General features: G+C 43.5%; 1 protein-coding gene across 2 annotated transcripts in view; it reads right to left on the bottom strand.

Annotated features, from left to right (window-relative positions):
- LOC122882401 (leucine-rich repeat-containing G-protein coupled receptor 6) overlaps positions 1 to 17,133 on the bottom strand; it is a 37,846-nt gene that overhangs the window by 17,226 nt on the left and 3,487 nt on the right. For both annotated transcript variants that reach the window (XM_044209731.1, XM_044209730.1), the window contains exon 2: positions 5,104 to 5,175. In XM_044209731.1, coding sequence (XP_044065666.1) covers positions 5,104 to 5,175 — 72 coding nt within the window. The remainder of the gene's footprint in view (positions 1 to 5,103; positions 5,176 to 17,133) is intronic.

Below are 17,133 nucleotides of genomic sequence, written 5' to 3'. Positions count from 1 at the left end.
TGTCTCAATATAGATTTCACAGAGATGTAAGACACATGGCAGAGAGTTGATTGGCAGTGACTGCAGCTCTTTGACCCAACAAATTCCAATATTCATTCTTATTTCAAGATAAAGGAGTTCAATTTGCTCTTAGATCTGATTTTCATGCAGAAAGAAACCTGTATACGGCCCATTTGTTGCCCCTGAGCGGACGATAGGTCTGCTACTTCAATACCATTTCAGTTTCCGCTATTGCACAAGCTGGTCACTGGGGACCATTTCAATAGCTACTTTTCCAAAGGTAACTGTTTCAATAGGCCTTGCTGAGGTCCTGACACCAGTGAAATAGATCTTAGCCTCTTTCTGCAAAGACCCCTAAGTGCCTTCTTTTGGTTCCTGTTCAAATGCAATGATTAGTTACAGACGCATTGGACAGAAAAAAGATATAGGTAGCACCAAAGAAAAATAAATGTCTTTTCACTGGGGGGATGAGGAGGGCCAGTAATTTAGAGTTTTAGAAAACAAACATTGTAGTTAAGGCCATGATATGATGTGCATGTCCTACTGCCAACCAGCCTTTCTCTATTAGCTGCACCGTTGGAGCCAAAACAGCATTAGAGTGGAATCATGCTCTTTTTTGCCGACTTCATTTGTCAAATGGATAATTATGTCGAAAGTGAAGATGGATATTGAAAAAGGAAAGAAATGTTCAGGCGTTCTTGATAGACATCAACAGAACACCGGCAGTTGCCATTGACCAACTGTTTCCATGATATCAGTGTGTGTATTTATGTGTGTACGTGTGTGTAAATGATCGTACATATGAGTGAATGTTCCACACTTAGCCTCCTAGTCGTTCCACATCAATCTCATTCTAATGAAAGGCGCCTTGCTTTTGTCAAACTGTGGCTCCAACTGTTTTTTCTTTTAATTTGATTTGGGGATGGTTAGAATTTTTCTTGGCCCCTGGACTGTGTAGATAAAAATTCCACCTCAGTATAATTCAGCTCTATTGAAGTGATTCGTAGATAAAATAACAGAGGCTAGTGTAGTTCAAACGTATGGGAAATAAGTGGGAAGGAGTGGTAACAAAGGTGAGACCACCCTGCTATCAGAGCTGATTAGTGACGGCTTTACTGAAGCATACCAACTGCTGATTATCCTATGTATCACCATGTCCTGTTGCCTCAAAATAATAAACAGAAGACGGATTAAAGACCTAGACAGAAAAGACAGCATCATGTTTTGGGATACTATCTCAGGTAGTGATAGGACGTCATAGTGGCAGCAGGGCCAGGATGGTTGATAGGAGTTGATGATGAAAGAAAAAAGAGAGGGTAAACAGGTCTTATCAGTCTTATCAGAGAGAGTGCAGTTTCTGCGTGGGCGTGTCTGTAAGTACAAATGCATGTATGACCTTTTCCACCCTTGGTCCATCAATAGAAATGTTGACAGGATCCTTCCTTCTGTTCAGAGGTCCAGCCTGAGGGTTAACCACTTAACCTGGCATTAACCTCTGAAATTAATGGAGTAAAATATGTGTGTGTGTGTGTGTTTGTGACTGTGTGTGTGTGGGGGGGGGGAGTGCGTGTTTGTGGGAGAGCAAGAGACAAGCAGACAAAACCAATGTTGGCAACGATAAAAGGAAAAGTTTTAATTGGCCTAGATAGTCCCAGCTGTGTGGCGCACCTGGAGTGTCAAGACAGCCAATATTGTAACCCCTTAACCCTCACCTACGTCATATTCTTGGCCTATCAGCAGACAATCTTATCACCAAAAGGAAGACAAGTAGGGCATCGCTGGCCTCCACTCATTACTTCTCTACCCTTACATTTGGATTTCATTTGTGTGATAGTCTGAGTGCACCTGAGAGCACTCTCACAGGGCTGGATGGATATTCCAGGTTTGGAGGATACTGCCGAAGATGAGATCAGATTTATCAGAATTTCAGTCTTGAGCTGATAACAGGAGCTAGCACCATATTCGACGCACTTTCATTTAAGATGGTAATACTGTGCGTCAAAAGAGGCAAAGCCAACAGTGATAGCAGGTTTAAAAAAATCTAGTGAGATTGTTTTACATGTCAGGCTACTTTGAATGGGCTGAATTCAGCTCCGTATTTAGGAGGTGAATGATGGCTACATATAATGATAAGATGAGCACAAGACACTCAACGCAAATTAGGGGGACAGTTTCACCTTAAACCACCTTCTGCTAGTTCCAAGTTGCAATTAGATCAGAAATAGATGGCGCATCTTTGATATTAGAGCAGAACATTTGAAGAGAGGGGATGTCTTTGATATGTCAGGAATTTGAGTAACCAGTCTCAGAGTCTGTACGGTAGTGTTGGCATTGCAGCCCTCTCATTAATCCATAGACATGCAGTCTGCGTCTCAGTCTCCTCTCTTCATGCTCCGTCTGACTGACAGTTGCGTGCAGGTTTGTGTGTTTGAATTAAGAGGCGATTTACTGATCAAAGCGCTAAATGAAGGCTTAATGAGAGGGAGCTGAGATCAATAGAATAAGATTTAGAAATAGGGAGTTAGAGGTAGAGAAAGGGCTGGAGGGAGGGGCGATTATACTTACATATTATTATCAATATTAATGCTGCAATGAATCAAAGGGAGGTTTTCGACCTGCTTTCTGAATTCATTTAATCGCCTCATTTGAGGTTCAAAGGGATTAGCTGTTTGCACTTTGATACTATAGAACTGAGCTAAGAGATAAGAGGCAGCATGAAACAGTTTACGTTTATGAGCAGTGCTTCAGAAGGATACTCTGTATGTGGCTCATAAAATTGTATTCACCTCACCTCCCCCATAGTGTAAAACAGGATGAAAGCTGGACTTCTTGCCATAAGCAGATTTGTTTTGGTTTGTAAAAACATGGAGAATGCCAAAAAGGGGAAAAAAGTAGAAAAACTATAAAAGGAAATGATTGCAGCTTGCAATAGCCTGCAGTAAAATGGAGATGGGGGTCTGTAGAAATGAAATGGAAAGGAGAGAAATAGAGTGAGGGAGGGCAGGCAGGGAGGTAGAGCCCAACATCAAACAATTTATCACTCTACCAGTCACAACCTGCCTACCCCTTGCCTCTCCCTTTGCTACCAACAAGTGCTGTAGACCCACATCAAACGCTCTCACTCTGTTTGTGTTTAGAGCCTTGGTTTGTTTTTCTTAGCACTATAACTTGTCGTAATTATAATGTGTCTACCATAACCTGCAATGCTTCATCTCTCTAAACCTTCTAGACAGGAGTGGATGTCAGAAATGTGCTTCTCCCCGCCTTGGAACATCATCATCGTCTCAGTGTGTTTCCAGAAATGGTCAGCATGCTATAAAAATTGGCTTTAGGGCAGGAACATCCTCCTTGGAAGCGTTACAAAGCAACAGAACGTCTCCATAAAGTGTCAGAACATGAGAGCGATACAGAGGAAGCAAGATCAATGGTGCTGTAAAACGCTGGGAGGATTGTCTCTGGACAAACACAGGTGGAGCTGCATCCAAGACCCCCACCCCCTTTTTCCCAAAGCAGGCAAATGTCAGCATCAATGTTCAACATCGCTCTGCACTGTGTGGTTCTGATTATAACGCCATAAGCAATATCTGACCTTCACTGTTTTTTACGACCGCAAAAGTTCAGATCAGCAATTCTATAAATGACAATAAATCAAAGTCTTGAATTTAAATCTCGAACTTCAACTTGTCACAAAACTTAATTGTTCAGCTACATTCTACTCTTCTGATTCCGTTTGACTGTGGCTCAAAGCCAACTGAATGGTTACCCAGCTAACCTTTTCCTTTCATCATCATTAGCTCATGCCTCACAGGCTGCAGCTGCAAGAATTAGCAAAGAAAACAGCGGACTGTTCAAACACCCTGTGCAGACACACACAGACACACACACACACACATCCTTGTACTTCTATCTTTGTGAGGACCGTCATTGACATAATGCATTCCCTAGCCTAACCTTAACCATCACAACTAAATGCCTAACCCTAACCCTTACCATAACCCTAACCATAACCTAATTCTAACCTAATCTAAAGACCAAGTCTTAACCTTCAAACAGCCCTTTAAAGTTGTGAGGACCAGCCAAAATGTCCTCACTTTCCAAAAATGTCCTCACTCTGTAGGTTAAAAAATGTGTTTCAGTCCTCACAATGTAGCAAGTACAAGTACACACACACACACACTGCAGGCTTCAGAAGTAAAAGAGTTGGGTGAAGGCTGACACACACACATAAGCCCCCACGAGTTACTGCACACTTACACACACATTCACACCCTTAGGGCATATCTGTGGGCAGTGTTTAGATTTAGCTGAAATCTGCTGAGTTGTCAAATCAGATATCGGCCAGGTCGACCGAAAACATGTTTTTCTGCTACAGCATTTGTGCTATCATTGGCCCTATGAGAATTAAACTAATACCTTCTACTTTGTGCAGTACTGACCAAAGTGTGTCTGTAACACAGAGTATAGAAGTCAAGAAATTTGTTTGTTTGCATATTTTAACATATTGTTTATTTTGTTACCAGCCAAGAAAAGTAGATATATATAAGAATCATGTCTGTTTCGGCATTTAACTCATTTAGTGAATTGGCACCTATATTAAAACATTTCTAATAATGTCCAACCATATCTACACTTAATGTAATAAACAAGAAAAACATAAATTTTTGCTGTTCTCATTTTCCCAAATCCTGTCCTGAAGCTCTCCTATAGTGTGTTGTTTGTCTTGGCGAAGGCTTGTGTCTACGTGTGTACTGCTCCCGCTGAGCTGTCCAGCTGAAACAAAGTCAAGGAGGGCAAGAGAGCAGCGGCTTGGATGCTGAGCACAGAACCTGCTCTCTAAACACTTTAAGGACCATATATTCACTCTCTGAGTGAATATTAGGTTCCCTCCGCCTCCCTCTTTTGTGCAGTCATCCCAGGATCTACTAGCTTATTGCTGCAGGCAGTTTCTTGGTAGGAGAGATCAGAAGCAGGCCAGAGTCATCAATCCCCATCACTGAAGTCTGCGCATATCAGGGGCTCGTGGAATGGCTGTTTCTTGTCACGTGTGAGTTGTGACAATGGAAGTTTATTAATTGAATGTGAGTTGAATGATTTTGTACTCACAGTTCTGATAACAGGTGCAGTCGGTGGAAGGCTCTGGGCTGGATCTCGCTGATGTTGTTCATACTCAGATCCCTAGAGGGACAAAGGGGGAGCATCAGTATCAAAGTATCAATCCCTATATACCTTATCAATGTTCTTTGAAGGTACTCGGGACATGTGAAATTACACATGTTTAGAATGCATTTTTCACATGGCGATCAATCATCAAGAGTGGGGAGTAGTGCGCAGAGAGAGGTTAGAGGGTTAGGTAGAGAGGTTGGAGGACGAGAGGGAGGAGAGGGAGATGTAGAAGAGAATTTTCCCCAATGAATCATTGTTGGGCAGCTGTAATTTCCTCCTCGTCCTAGTGACTCTTTCTCTTTTCCAGATGTCTCACTCTACCTTCTCTCAGGTCTGACCCCTCAGTCTCCCTCCGTATCTATCTCTCTCTCCCCCTCTCTATCTCTCCTCTTCTTTTTTTCTTTCTCAGGTTTCTCAGGACCTTCCCCCTTTGTTCACTGCTGTAACATAGACACACTCCATTTCTCTGCGTCTCTGACAAACACTCTGACATGAGAGGATGTGTTGGGGGGTGAGTGTTGACGCAGCTGCATTGCGGTCAAAGAGGGAGAGGTGCAGGATGCTCGGATACATGCATGCACGCACACACACACACACACACACACACACACACACACACACACACACGTAACCTATTTTTTAACACTTGGGATAGTATGAGGACAACTTACGTGTCAGCCTCTGGTAGAAAACATACATAACCTTGTGGCCCCCAGTCATGTAAGGTCATCTCTTTGATAAACACAATGAAAGCAAAGAGGTGTTACGTCACCCCGTCTTTGCTTTCACAGCCTTTGGGGTCTCGCATGAGTCTTCAAGAGTGAGGCTTGTATGTGCGTGTGTGTCTGTGTGTGTGTATGACACTAACCATTGCTCATAAAGCCAGACCACCGGGCTAGCAAGTGTAAACTGTGCTCTCAGAAGCCCTTTGCAGTTGGGAGTTTTGACACACTGGCTGTTTGTTTGTCAAGTCAGCCAAGCTGACGGGGGGCTGGATGAATTTATCCGCAGGCATGATCTATATTCAGCTTCAGGGGAAATGTGGAAAAAACACTGCATGGCAATACTCTGGTCCACCAATGTGGGTATTTGAGTAGTCATATTTAGCTGTTGTGACAAGACAAATCCAGTATACCAACAGTTTGGTACCCTGTCAAGGATAACATTTAACATCAGGCGCTGGGATGTGGACTCCCACTGTCACTTTGGGTGAGGAGGAGTGTTCTCACCATGTGATGAGCTTGCAACGTTAGCTGTGTCCTTTTGCCGTGATATTTTATAGGTCAGATAATTATGTAGCCTTTTTACAGCCTCTGCTGACATTGAATATATTCCTTATGAAAGCATAATAATGGCATAGTTTCCCTGCACAAGAATTTCCTGTTACAGATGCCCCCTCCTGGGAGGTCTGACTGCAGAGAGGGGGGTTCAAGGTGTTACTCAGGGACACATAGGCAGGGTGGATGCTTCCGATCAGTGTTGAGGGAAAAATGAATGGTTCTCTAATTATGTTGCTCTTGTTTGCAACAGAACAAAGTAGGGCATTAATCTTCCAATTTCATGAATCACATCATGGTTACTGACTCTGTTGTATGTTTTGACGAGCAGGTCCATGTATTGTTTGTATCTTGTGTTCTGACAGCCCACCACAAGCACAGGAGTGACATTATACACATTTATGCTGTGGAGAGTGTTAATGCATTTTGACAGCTGGTGGTGGTAATGCTCCATAAAAGGTAGTAATGGGCCAACAAAAGAGGAGGAGACCGCAAGCCAGAGTAAATAATGCAGGTGTCAGAACATCAAAAAAGGCTTTGCAAATGTTTTAGGAGTTATAGGGCTTTAAGGATACGCACAGGGTTCAAAATACGGGGGGGCTACGGGGAGCTCGGCTCCCCTGAAAGAAACATCAGCTCCCCAGAAAACCTCATTTGAGAAATTTAGGGGGGGCTATAAAATATCTATATATTTATTTATGTGGGCATGTTCATAATTGTCATGGTATGCAACCTTGTTCTGTTTAACAAACTGTGCGTTGGCATTTTTGTTGTTTCTCGACAGAGAGCAATTTTTTTAAAATTGCAACAGTGAATTTCTTTTTTTGTTGCTATGTTGTCCCAAGCTAAATAATCTCTGTATGAACTGAAACAGGTTTTTTGGTGTGAAATATTGAATGTAGCCATGTTTGTAAAAACTCCACAGGGCACTTTTAAATATTATAGCCTCATTATATATCCATAGAATCTTCTTGTCTTATCCAACATTCAGTTTATATTCAAATATTGCAGTTATGAATGAGTAATGAGTACACATTACATATTAGTGAACTAACAAATCAGTAAATACGGTAAAATTTTTTAAGTGCACATTGGCTCCTAAAAATTTAGCTAATACAGTGTAACTAATTAATTTTCTAAAATAATTCATTAAATTTAAGCAAATTAATAATGTGTAATTTATTACTTTTTCCCCAACACTGTTGCTGATGTCGTCATGGGACCTCAGGTCTCCCATTCAACAAAAGTACTGTGGTGATGTCATATGAATCATATACTTTGTGTTTGTCCCATTTTTGGCACAATCTGCTCATGCTCCTGGCAGTAATTTGGGAATGAATACAACAAGTGTAATGCACTACTGCTTGATTAAAGTCAGAGGTAAATATAAGTGATAACAAAGTTGCCATGGAGATGACACATCCAGCAATAACCAAACCAGTTGACATAATCAAGACTAGGTGACATCACGCATAACACAGGAAGCACATGATCAACTTATGGGGCCTCATGAACAATACACATACACACCTTAATCGTATTCATTGTCTGTGTACTAATATTCTACTGAGAAAAATATTTTTTGGAACATTCTGGGGGGATCATTAAAGCATAGCAAAACACACACACATGCAGGCACACACACACACACACACACACATCACCCAGCTTCTGGGGATGCGCCCACGGATGGAGACAACTCTCCATTATCTGGTCCTGATTAAAAAAGCCATAAACAAACGTTGTGTGAAGTCCATAACAGCGGCCTCACTCAGACAGAATAAACACGCAGCAATGGAGAGAGAAAATGTTTAAAAATAAAGACACACAGTGGTGAGTCATGGGGAAAGGTTGAATGCAGCTCTGCTCGGCTGTGCTCTCCAACGAGCTCATTGGGAAGCCGGTGAGAGAGAGAGACATTTCTGCTGTGCAGGCCAAGGCCTCCGCTGACAACTTGACGTATCGTTGGAAGGCGCTGCGCTATGGCTTGTTTTTAAAATCAAATAACAGCTGTGGCTTTTTTAAACCATGATAATTATGATTGATGACTACCACATGTGCATTGTGTCGGCTGGCGCTGTGACTTGCAGATATTTTCAGCGCAAATAAATGGCCGCAAAAGAAATGAGAAAGAAAGCGCTTAAAGATTTTGCAGGCTCCGCAGCATATGGGAGTTTCACATTTAGAATTGGGGTTTCTGTGTCCCCATTTTATGGGCATCTCTAATGTGTATGCTGTGTGAGAGAGAGGGAGACTGAGTGCAAATGTGTGTGAGTATCTGTGTCTGTGTGTGCAGTACATTTCCATTTATAGGTGACTGCGGTGTGTGTGGTAAGATGTCTGTCGCTCATTTTCACAGCCCTATTGTTTTCCACTGAGCCTGCAGATGTGTGGGTACAGTTCCTAGTCGCGCTTTCACCACATCATACATAGACGCTGCTGGGATGTGGAATCAGATTGCTGTGTGGGTCTGTGTGTGTGTGTGTGTGTGTGTGTGTGTGTGTGTGTGTGTGTGTGTGTGTGTGTGTGTGTGTGTGTGTGTGTGTGTGTGTGTGTGTGTGTGTGAGGGACAAAATCGTTTGTTCATGCGGGTTTTTTTCTTTATTTTTCATGTGAGTATTCAGTAGGGAACCGTTCTGCCTTATCTTGGCCATCGCGGCCTGACATTGCTCACAGGACAACACATCTCTCACCCGACAGAGGCACACAGGCCATGTCCTCCCCTCAGATCTCTGTCTGATGCTGAATGAACTAAAGACTCCCGAGCAGAGGATGTAGACATGGAGACCCATGCTCATTCCTCAACAAACACACTCACACAAATGTGCCTCTTAACTGTTCTTTTTATCCCCTCCACTCTGAACCTGCAGAATGACTGACAAAGCCCCCCAGTGATCTCTTTCTGTCTCCCTGGAGAGGAATCAGATTTTCATGTGCGTGCATGTCATTTTGTGTGTTTAAGCACAGTAGCGTATGTGAAATTGCGGCCAATATTGCAGCAATTGGAGGAGTAAAAAGATATGGGAGTTTTTCCATTCTTATTCCGTCCATCGTTCCGTGATTTGCAGATACACAATGTGCTCTGAAAGACCATTTAGTCTTTCCTTTCCAAAGTGTGTGTACGCTTGTGTGGATGTGAATGTAAGAGAGGAAGGTTTGGCATGGGAAGAAAGGCAAAGCACTGAAAATATGACTGCTTTCTGCTGTGATTAATAGAGTAACCATGGCTAGGAGCTTGTCTTCAGGGGGGAACAGAAGCATGAAGAAATAGAGGTACATTTCCATTCATCAGCCTTGGCCCTTTCTCTCCCTCTCTCTTATGCCACTCTATCGCTCACACTCACTCTTTCTCTCCTAATCTCTGTTTCAAATTTCAACTGGAGCATGGGGTTACACAGTCCGGTAGTTACAATAATGTGATTTATCATATTACCTCTTTGCCGTCAACAGAACTACTGAAGTATGTTATCGGCTCTGTGATCAAAGGGAGTGTGTGTGTGTGGGTGTCAATGTGCCCCTAGCTCCGTTGTAGCCAATTTCAAACTGGAAGCATTTCTGACAAAAGCTGGTGATTTAGCACAGCAAAACAACTGGCCACATCATATGAGAAACACCCCTGTTTATGTTCAGAGAGATACACACACACACACCCACGCTACATCCACAAGCAGTCATACACACTCCAGGCTCTGGGTGGCTTTTGTGGGGTGGATGATGGACCACCCTGGCAAGTGAATGTACCCTCAGAGCGGGACAGATGCGATCAGCAGTCAGGTGTCTGTTTCTATCATCAGTGGTGAAATGTGTCAGTCGGACAAAGCTGTGCAGGAGCAGGCTGAGGAGAGATGACTTGATACATTTCACTTTGGAGAATGCCATTGTTTAAAAGTTTAAAAAAAACTTGTATGGAAAAGTTTCTGGCATGCTGCTCAAGCATAAAATTGCATGCAGGTACAGTACATAACAAAGCAGGCAAAAGCATGTAAACAAACAGGCTTACATTGTTGCCCTTGAGAAGGATGTTTTTCATGACTCTCTCTCTCTCTCTTACACACACAAAATCACTTCACAAGAGCCATACCCCGAGGTCTTGCCTCTCACTTCCTCCTGTGCCCTCTCTCTCTCTTTCTTCTTGCTTCTCTGCCAATCCCTTTCTCCCTCGCTCAGGTGGAGACTCTTACCAAACAAACAGCCAATAATGGCGGTAAGCTCTGCACCTTTGAAGGCGGCTTATCTGGGAGGAACATTAGAGTAATAGATCTTTAGTGGAAATCAACAACCAGAGCCTTGCCCAGAGGGCAGGAGTTCTGCATTAGCAGTGCTTGAGCCACACCTTGGCTGTCTTTTACTGTAACTATGACAGTAATGTCTGCAGTCGGATTCAGCCAGTCTGATCCTCTCCGCTTAGTTCTTTGAAACAGTTAAGGCCACGATGAAAGAGGATCTTTTATTCCACACAATGCAACTGGTAGTCAATGCTCGGGTGCTGCCTTAAAGAGGGCCTAAATGGTTGTGTGCATTAGTGTGTGTGTGTGTGTGTGTGACAGAGAAAGAGCAGAATGTGTGTGTCTACTGTGTGCGAGGGTGTGGTCGAAGTGTGTTAGCTTTTTTCTATCTGAATAGACTGACTGCGTTGGCATTCAGTTTCCCTCGCGGTCACACATGAGCTTGCACACAGACACACACAGGCATGCACACACACACAAAGAGTCAGGAAGGAGGGTACAATGCTGTCCTACCCTCCTCCTTCCTCTAAAGATCCCTCTCTCCCAGACTTCCTGGGAGGGGTACACTGCCCTTTGTGTCCGAAGGCACTCTCTCTTTATCTTCCCCTCTCTTATTCTCTCCTTTTCTCTCATTCACAGGGCACAAAGAGCGAGGGAGAGGGCGAGGAGAAGTCTTTCACCTGGACAAGGAGGGCCACGGGGAGGACTTTGCAGAGAAACAGAGAGGGAGGGAGGAAGAGAAAAGAGGAGATAACGAGACAGAAAAGGGAGATGCGTCTGTGTATTTGTGTTCCCATGTTTTGTGCTCTTTTCCGCTTGCTGCGGTTTAGGGGAGAATGACAGGCGGATGTCTGGGTGGAGAGAGCGGCTGTTTAGTCTGAGGCCATGTCATGGGAAACATATTCATACCCTGTGGGACTTATTCATACCCTGGTATACCGCACACATACATATGTGCACGTAAGCACACTGTGTCCGCTCCTTGTTCTCCCACACACACCCTGTCATGAGACAGAGGGGCGGGGGGTGAAAGGTCAAGCACTTCAGTAATGGAACAGGAAGTGTTGGAACAGTCGGTACTACACAACATACAACTGCCTCCAACATGTGGACAGGACTGACAGGCAGCTGTTGTGGGTAGGACATAGCTGTGGAAGGCAGAAAGGCATTCATAGCCCTGCCCATAGTCTACTAATCTGTTGTTTTGGCATGCATATTTTGTCTGGCTTTCATATATGTTCGTTACATGACATGTGCCCGAGAGCATTTTCTGTTTCTTTCTTGTCTTCAAAGCTAACAGTTTATGCCACATAAAGGAAATGTTTCATGAGCACAAGACAAACACATGCCACTGAAATCTGTTGAAATAATGGCCAAGATGTGTGGAAAAGGGTTACACATTTCAGCACTTTTCCACACATCCTGAAAAGGTATCTCTTACAGAGGTGTTCTTTCCTGCACGCTGATTCGAGGCAGATTTGAGGCAGATTCTCAGCGGTGGATACAACAGTAAATGAAACCCGATGAGTATTAGTGTCAGGCTCTATTATGACTTCATTTGGTTGAATGGCAGAAACAGGAGGACACTGGATCTAGTTAGAAGACTGCTCAAATCCACTCCTGGCTCACTCCTCTTTTACTGCTGCACTCACAGATCTATGATCAGCTCATCTGCTCCATATATTTAACAGTACCCGAGGATAACATCTAGACCTGAACTTAGATCAGCACTTGATGAAATCTTACCCCATACCAATGAGGACATGTGGCTGCTGTTGGTTTAAAGAGATTTAGTTTGGCCTCTTGCCATGCATGTAAAAAGTCCAGATTTCCTCTTTTGCTCCTTCTCAGACATGTAATAGAGACGTGAGTAAGTCTGGCTGCAGTTGTAGAGGCTCTGCAGTGGCAGAATTCCCTCCAGCCTCCCTTTAAGGCAGATGGAAAATACACCTGTGAAGTCCAGTCTTAGCAAGAATTATACTATTGCCTTATGCCATCATAGTGACCTGACTGCTGTTTCTGCATTCAGATCAGTTATCCTAACCCTGCATTCTCATCCTTTCTCTCCTTACTTCATTCATCTCTCCACCTTCTGTTTTCTACATCCCCTCTTCCATTTTCTGGACATTCCTGTGCAATACCCCCGTTTGGCTATGCTATGTGCGTGTGTGTGCCCTGAGGTGTGTGCACATGTGTGTGACATTTAAGTGTGTCTGTGATTGCTTCTTTGTTCCCTTCCCTAACTCCCATCCCAGTGGGACCTAATCCCTGCTAGCATCGCTGTATCAGCACTGCTCTGTGGGATGCTTTGATGCTGCACGGGGGGATTGGATAGGGTATTAACCATCATTAAGTCAGTATGTGCATGTGCGTGTGAGTGTGCAAGCAAGCATGTGTGTACATATATCCATGCTTGAGCAATGTGTTTCCTTGTGTGTAATGTGCAGACGGGGGTCTTGTGGGTATGTGCATGTGTGTGTGTACGTTGTTGGACAGGGCATTAAGTATCATTAGCTCTTACTAGTCATCACCTGCACACTGCCAGCCCCGCATGAGCCACTTTAGTCTGCAGGCCTGGTCAGCGATCACACAGATAGGCAGACAGAGACAGACAGACCCATGTTGAGGTACAGGGGAAACTTGGAGAGCTATGTCCTAGACACACTGCTATCAACACTCATGTGAACATTCTCCTTTATGTCTACAGCGCACTACTTTTGTTTTTTATTCACAACAAATCTGGGAATTTATTGTGTTTATTTGGAATATTAAAGATGGGAAGAACTCAGTACAATACTATACAATCAATAATACAAAAATCTGATTTAAAAAATACTATTTGCAGCTTAACCATTTTTTGTACTTATTTACACATGATCATATCTAATTTTTCTCTTCACTTTCTATTACCAAAAATGTTTTCTGAGTTGTTTTCATCACAAAAGTAAGTAATTTAACTTTTAGCACTAAAGCTAAGTGCTTTACAGAAGGGAGAAAAGAAAATAGAAGAGACAGACAAGATGAGACACAAACTATACAAACCAGAAAATATGATATATATATAAAGTTATGAGATCAAGAGAAAGCTAGAGAAAAGTGCATTTTAAGACATTTTTTAAACAATACTTTTTGCACTGATGCTTCTGTAAGACTGTGGGAGCCTGATTCAAGAGAAAAATTCAAGGAGCAATGGCAAAAGAGGACCTTGTTTTCTGTGAACTGCAGTAAACTGCATCTTCTTGCAGCAGGAAACTGACAACCTTTGGATGTGTGGACACATCAAATCCTAAATTTGGTTTAAACCAATCTGCTCCTTTTAAGAAAGTGTGGTATTTTTCTGAAAATTGCTAAAAAACAAACAAATATGATTAGTCTCATGTATGCGTTATCTAACCAGAAGCACAGATACTGACACAAATGACAGCTCGCAAAGTCATGAATGCACATGTGTGTAGGGTCTACACATATGCATGTACACCCACTAGAACAGTTAAGGACATTTGTCGTGGCCTGGCCCAGGCTGAGACAATGCCTTCTCTGTAGTGGAAAAGAGAGGGCTAGTGCACTTGCACAGATTCATGCACACACACTCACACACACACACAAACATTCGCATGGATTCCCAGGGTTGGAAAGGGGCTGAATAGGAATCTGGGCCATGCAGGCATTCTGAATCCTCTCAGTCAAAAACAGGCCTTCACCCTTCAACCACACGCCACAGGGAGCACATTCCTAGCCCCCATGTCATACTTGCATCACGCTGCTATCACACGAAACATACAAATTTACATATTCGACCAATGGGCACAGATCTGACCCCAACAAATACCAACCACTGTTGTGTTCAGTCCACATGCAGGCCCATGTGCACATAAACTCCAAACACATTCTTTACTTTACTTCCCCGATCTCTACCTCCTCCACCCTAACTCCCTTCAAGATCTTGTGTCGTGATTACTTTCTACTTGCTTTCTCTAGGACAGGATATGGAGACACTATGGCCTCTGTGTGTTCTCTGTCTGCCGCTCCCAAGGGAATTGTCATTGTTTCCATTGTTGTCCTCTACCTGCCTATCTGCCGTCTGTCCCTGAACGACATTTAAAAGCCTCCCAGGTTGCTCTCAGGAAACCACAAACCACTGCACTATCCAACGCTAACTGCCTATCCCTTCTCTCCAACACCTTTCTGGCATAAATATCACTTTTGTAGCAGGCCCAAGTGGCTTTTTCTGCTGGTGCTCACCATGGGCCTCTAGGGAATCTAGAAGAGAGCTGAGGAATTGACACTTTGAGGCAAACACTTCAATTTTGCGGGAAGGAAGGAAGGAAAGAGCAAAGGAGTAAAGGAAGAGTGGACAAAATAAGGAATGTAGAAAGGAAATAGTTTTCACAGTAACATCCTCTTTATGCAGCTTTCTATGCAAAACAGATGAACTATGATGACTTATGCCACTGTTTTCTCTCTCAGAGGTGCGTAACTCTCTTCCCCAACTCTGATCACAACTGATAGTTAGTTGGCTTGTAGCCAAAGCACCTCCTCCTCCAACCGACACACTCACACCTTGAAAACATTTTCACCATTTGGCTTGGGTACACACCCTTCACTTTTCGCACTCAGCTGCCCTGAGCTATATGCATTCATTTAGATTTTTTAAGAGGCAAATTGCACATCAGTGATTATACATTTACACTCAGTGCTGCATGACCAGCTTTAACACCTGCTCTAAAGACACACACACTCAAGCACTTAATGTATGGATTCTTGTTCTATCTGAAGGAGGCCAGAGGTAACAGGTGAGGAAAGGAGAATGGGTGCGCGAGGAAGGATAGACAGAGAGAGCAAGGGAGGGGAGTGTAGTTGAGGCGGGGGGCTACCATAGACGTCTGGAGCCAGGACACTGATGCTGGAGCTGATAGCTGCTGTATAGAGGACCCTCCACTGACAGTACGCACACACACAAACACACACTGTTCTCCTTTCTCTGCAAATCTCCTATTTTTGTTCATTTTTCCCCCTCAAATCCCACCCCCTCCATCCCTTACAATTTCTCTCTCTCTCTCTCTCTCTCTCTCTCTCTCTCTCTCTCTCTCTCACTCTCTCTCTCTCTCTCTCTCTCTCTCTCTCTCTCAGACATGGTGTTTACAGTGTGACCCCAGTTGCTCATGATAGCAATCATTCCATCAACATAATGACTAAATGACACGCACACGACTTTTACAGTAACGGCCACCATACAGAGGCAGGATGTTTTCTCCTACGTGTGTGTGTGTGTGTGTGTGTGTGTGCTCATGTGTATGCCTGCTTAACCTAAACTGAGTCTTCAAAATCTTGCACATTTCTCTGTCACTAATTTCTAATCCTCTCCTTTCTCCTTGACAGTTTTCACCCCTTTTCTTCATCTTCCCTCTCTCCATTTTTCTTACACTCTTGCTTCACCTCCCCTGGCTAAAAAAAAATCCCTCAGCAGTCTGGGTGGTCCTCACACACACATTCACGCACACACACGCGTGCACTCACACACTCCTTGGTTTTCCTCTGTCTGGTAATGCCCTAGCTGTGGTTTCCTGGCCTCAGCCAAAACACCGTTAGAAGTTCACCACTACCACAAAGCATCACCTAATCGCTGCTCAACTCCAACAGAACAGCCCCAGACCCACATACAGTGAACACAAACTCTTTTCCTCTTACACACATGCACACACTGAAGACCACTGAGGGAAGTGTGAGACGTGTAAACATAAGCACCTGACGACCTTAGAAACAGTCTATGTACAGATATCACACCAGCCAGATCATGAACATATTAGTTATTTTCAACATGATTAAATGTTTGCTTTACATATGTATAAGTCTATCAAGGGGACAGCTGGCTAATTAATTTGCTCCCAGCTAGCATTTGTGACAGACAAGCTACTTATTGTGTCACTGTGAAGCCATGACAAGTTACCTCACTTGCAGATACACATACAATAGCACAGATCCCCGATGCAAACACAGTACACAGTGTTCTCAAACTCAACACACATTAACACACAGGCACATACACCCACACAGACACATACCCTTGGGCACTGTCTTTCCTCTCTAATCTGATATCAAAGAGAAGGTCTTTCGAAGCGTCTCACATGACAGCTCATTTCATGTGTTGCCCACGGAAACGATTATTGTCATAAATCTCTACCCACTCTGCTCTGAGTGGCTCGGAGCACCTTTGCCTCCGAATGGTTGAAGTGCTTTGCTGAGTCAACCTATATTCACCTCGGTGTTATAGTACAATTGTTTTTGTTGATTAGTATTCTATTATGTCTCTACCTATATGCAGTGGGGTTGTCCAAATGTGAAAATAAACACTAGAAAATAGAGTGAATCATACCCTCTTGTTCACTATAGCATGTACAGTTGTGCTCACTTTGAAGAGCTCTCGGATGACACGGGTGAATGAAGTCATATACTTTCACAGCGTTGTG

This window comes from Siniperca chuatsi, linkage group LG10 (assembly GCF_020085105.1).
Source record: "Siniperca chuatsi isolate FFG_IHB_CAS linkage group LG10, ASM2008510v1, whole genome shotgun sequence".
In the NCBI taxonomy this organism is placed as follows: domain Eukaryota; kingdom Metazoa; phylum Chordata; class Actinopteri; order Centrarchiformes; family Sinipercidae; genus Siniperca; species Siniperca chuatsi.
The sequence above is the reverse complement of the archived record's forward strand: the minus strand, read 5'-3'. Positions and strand labels throughout refer to the sequence as shown.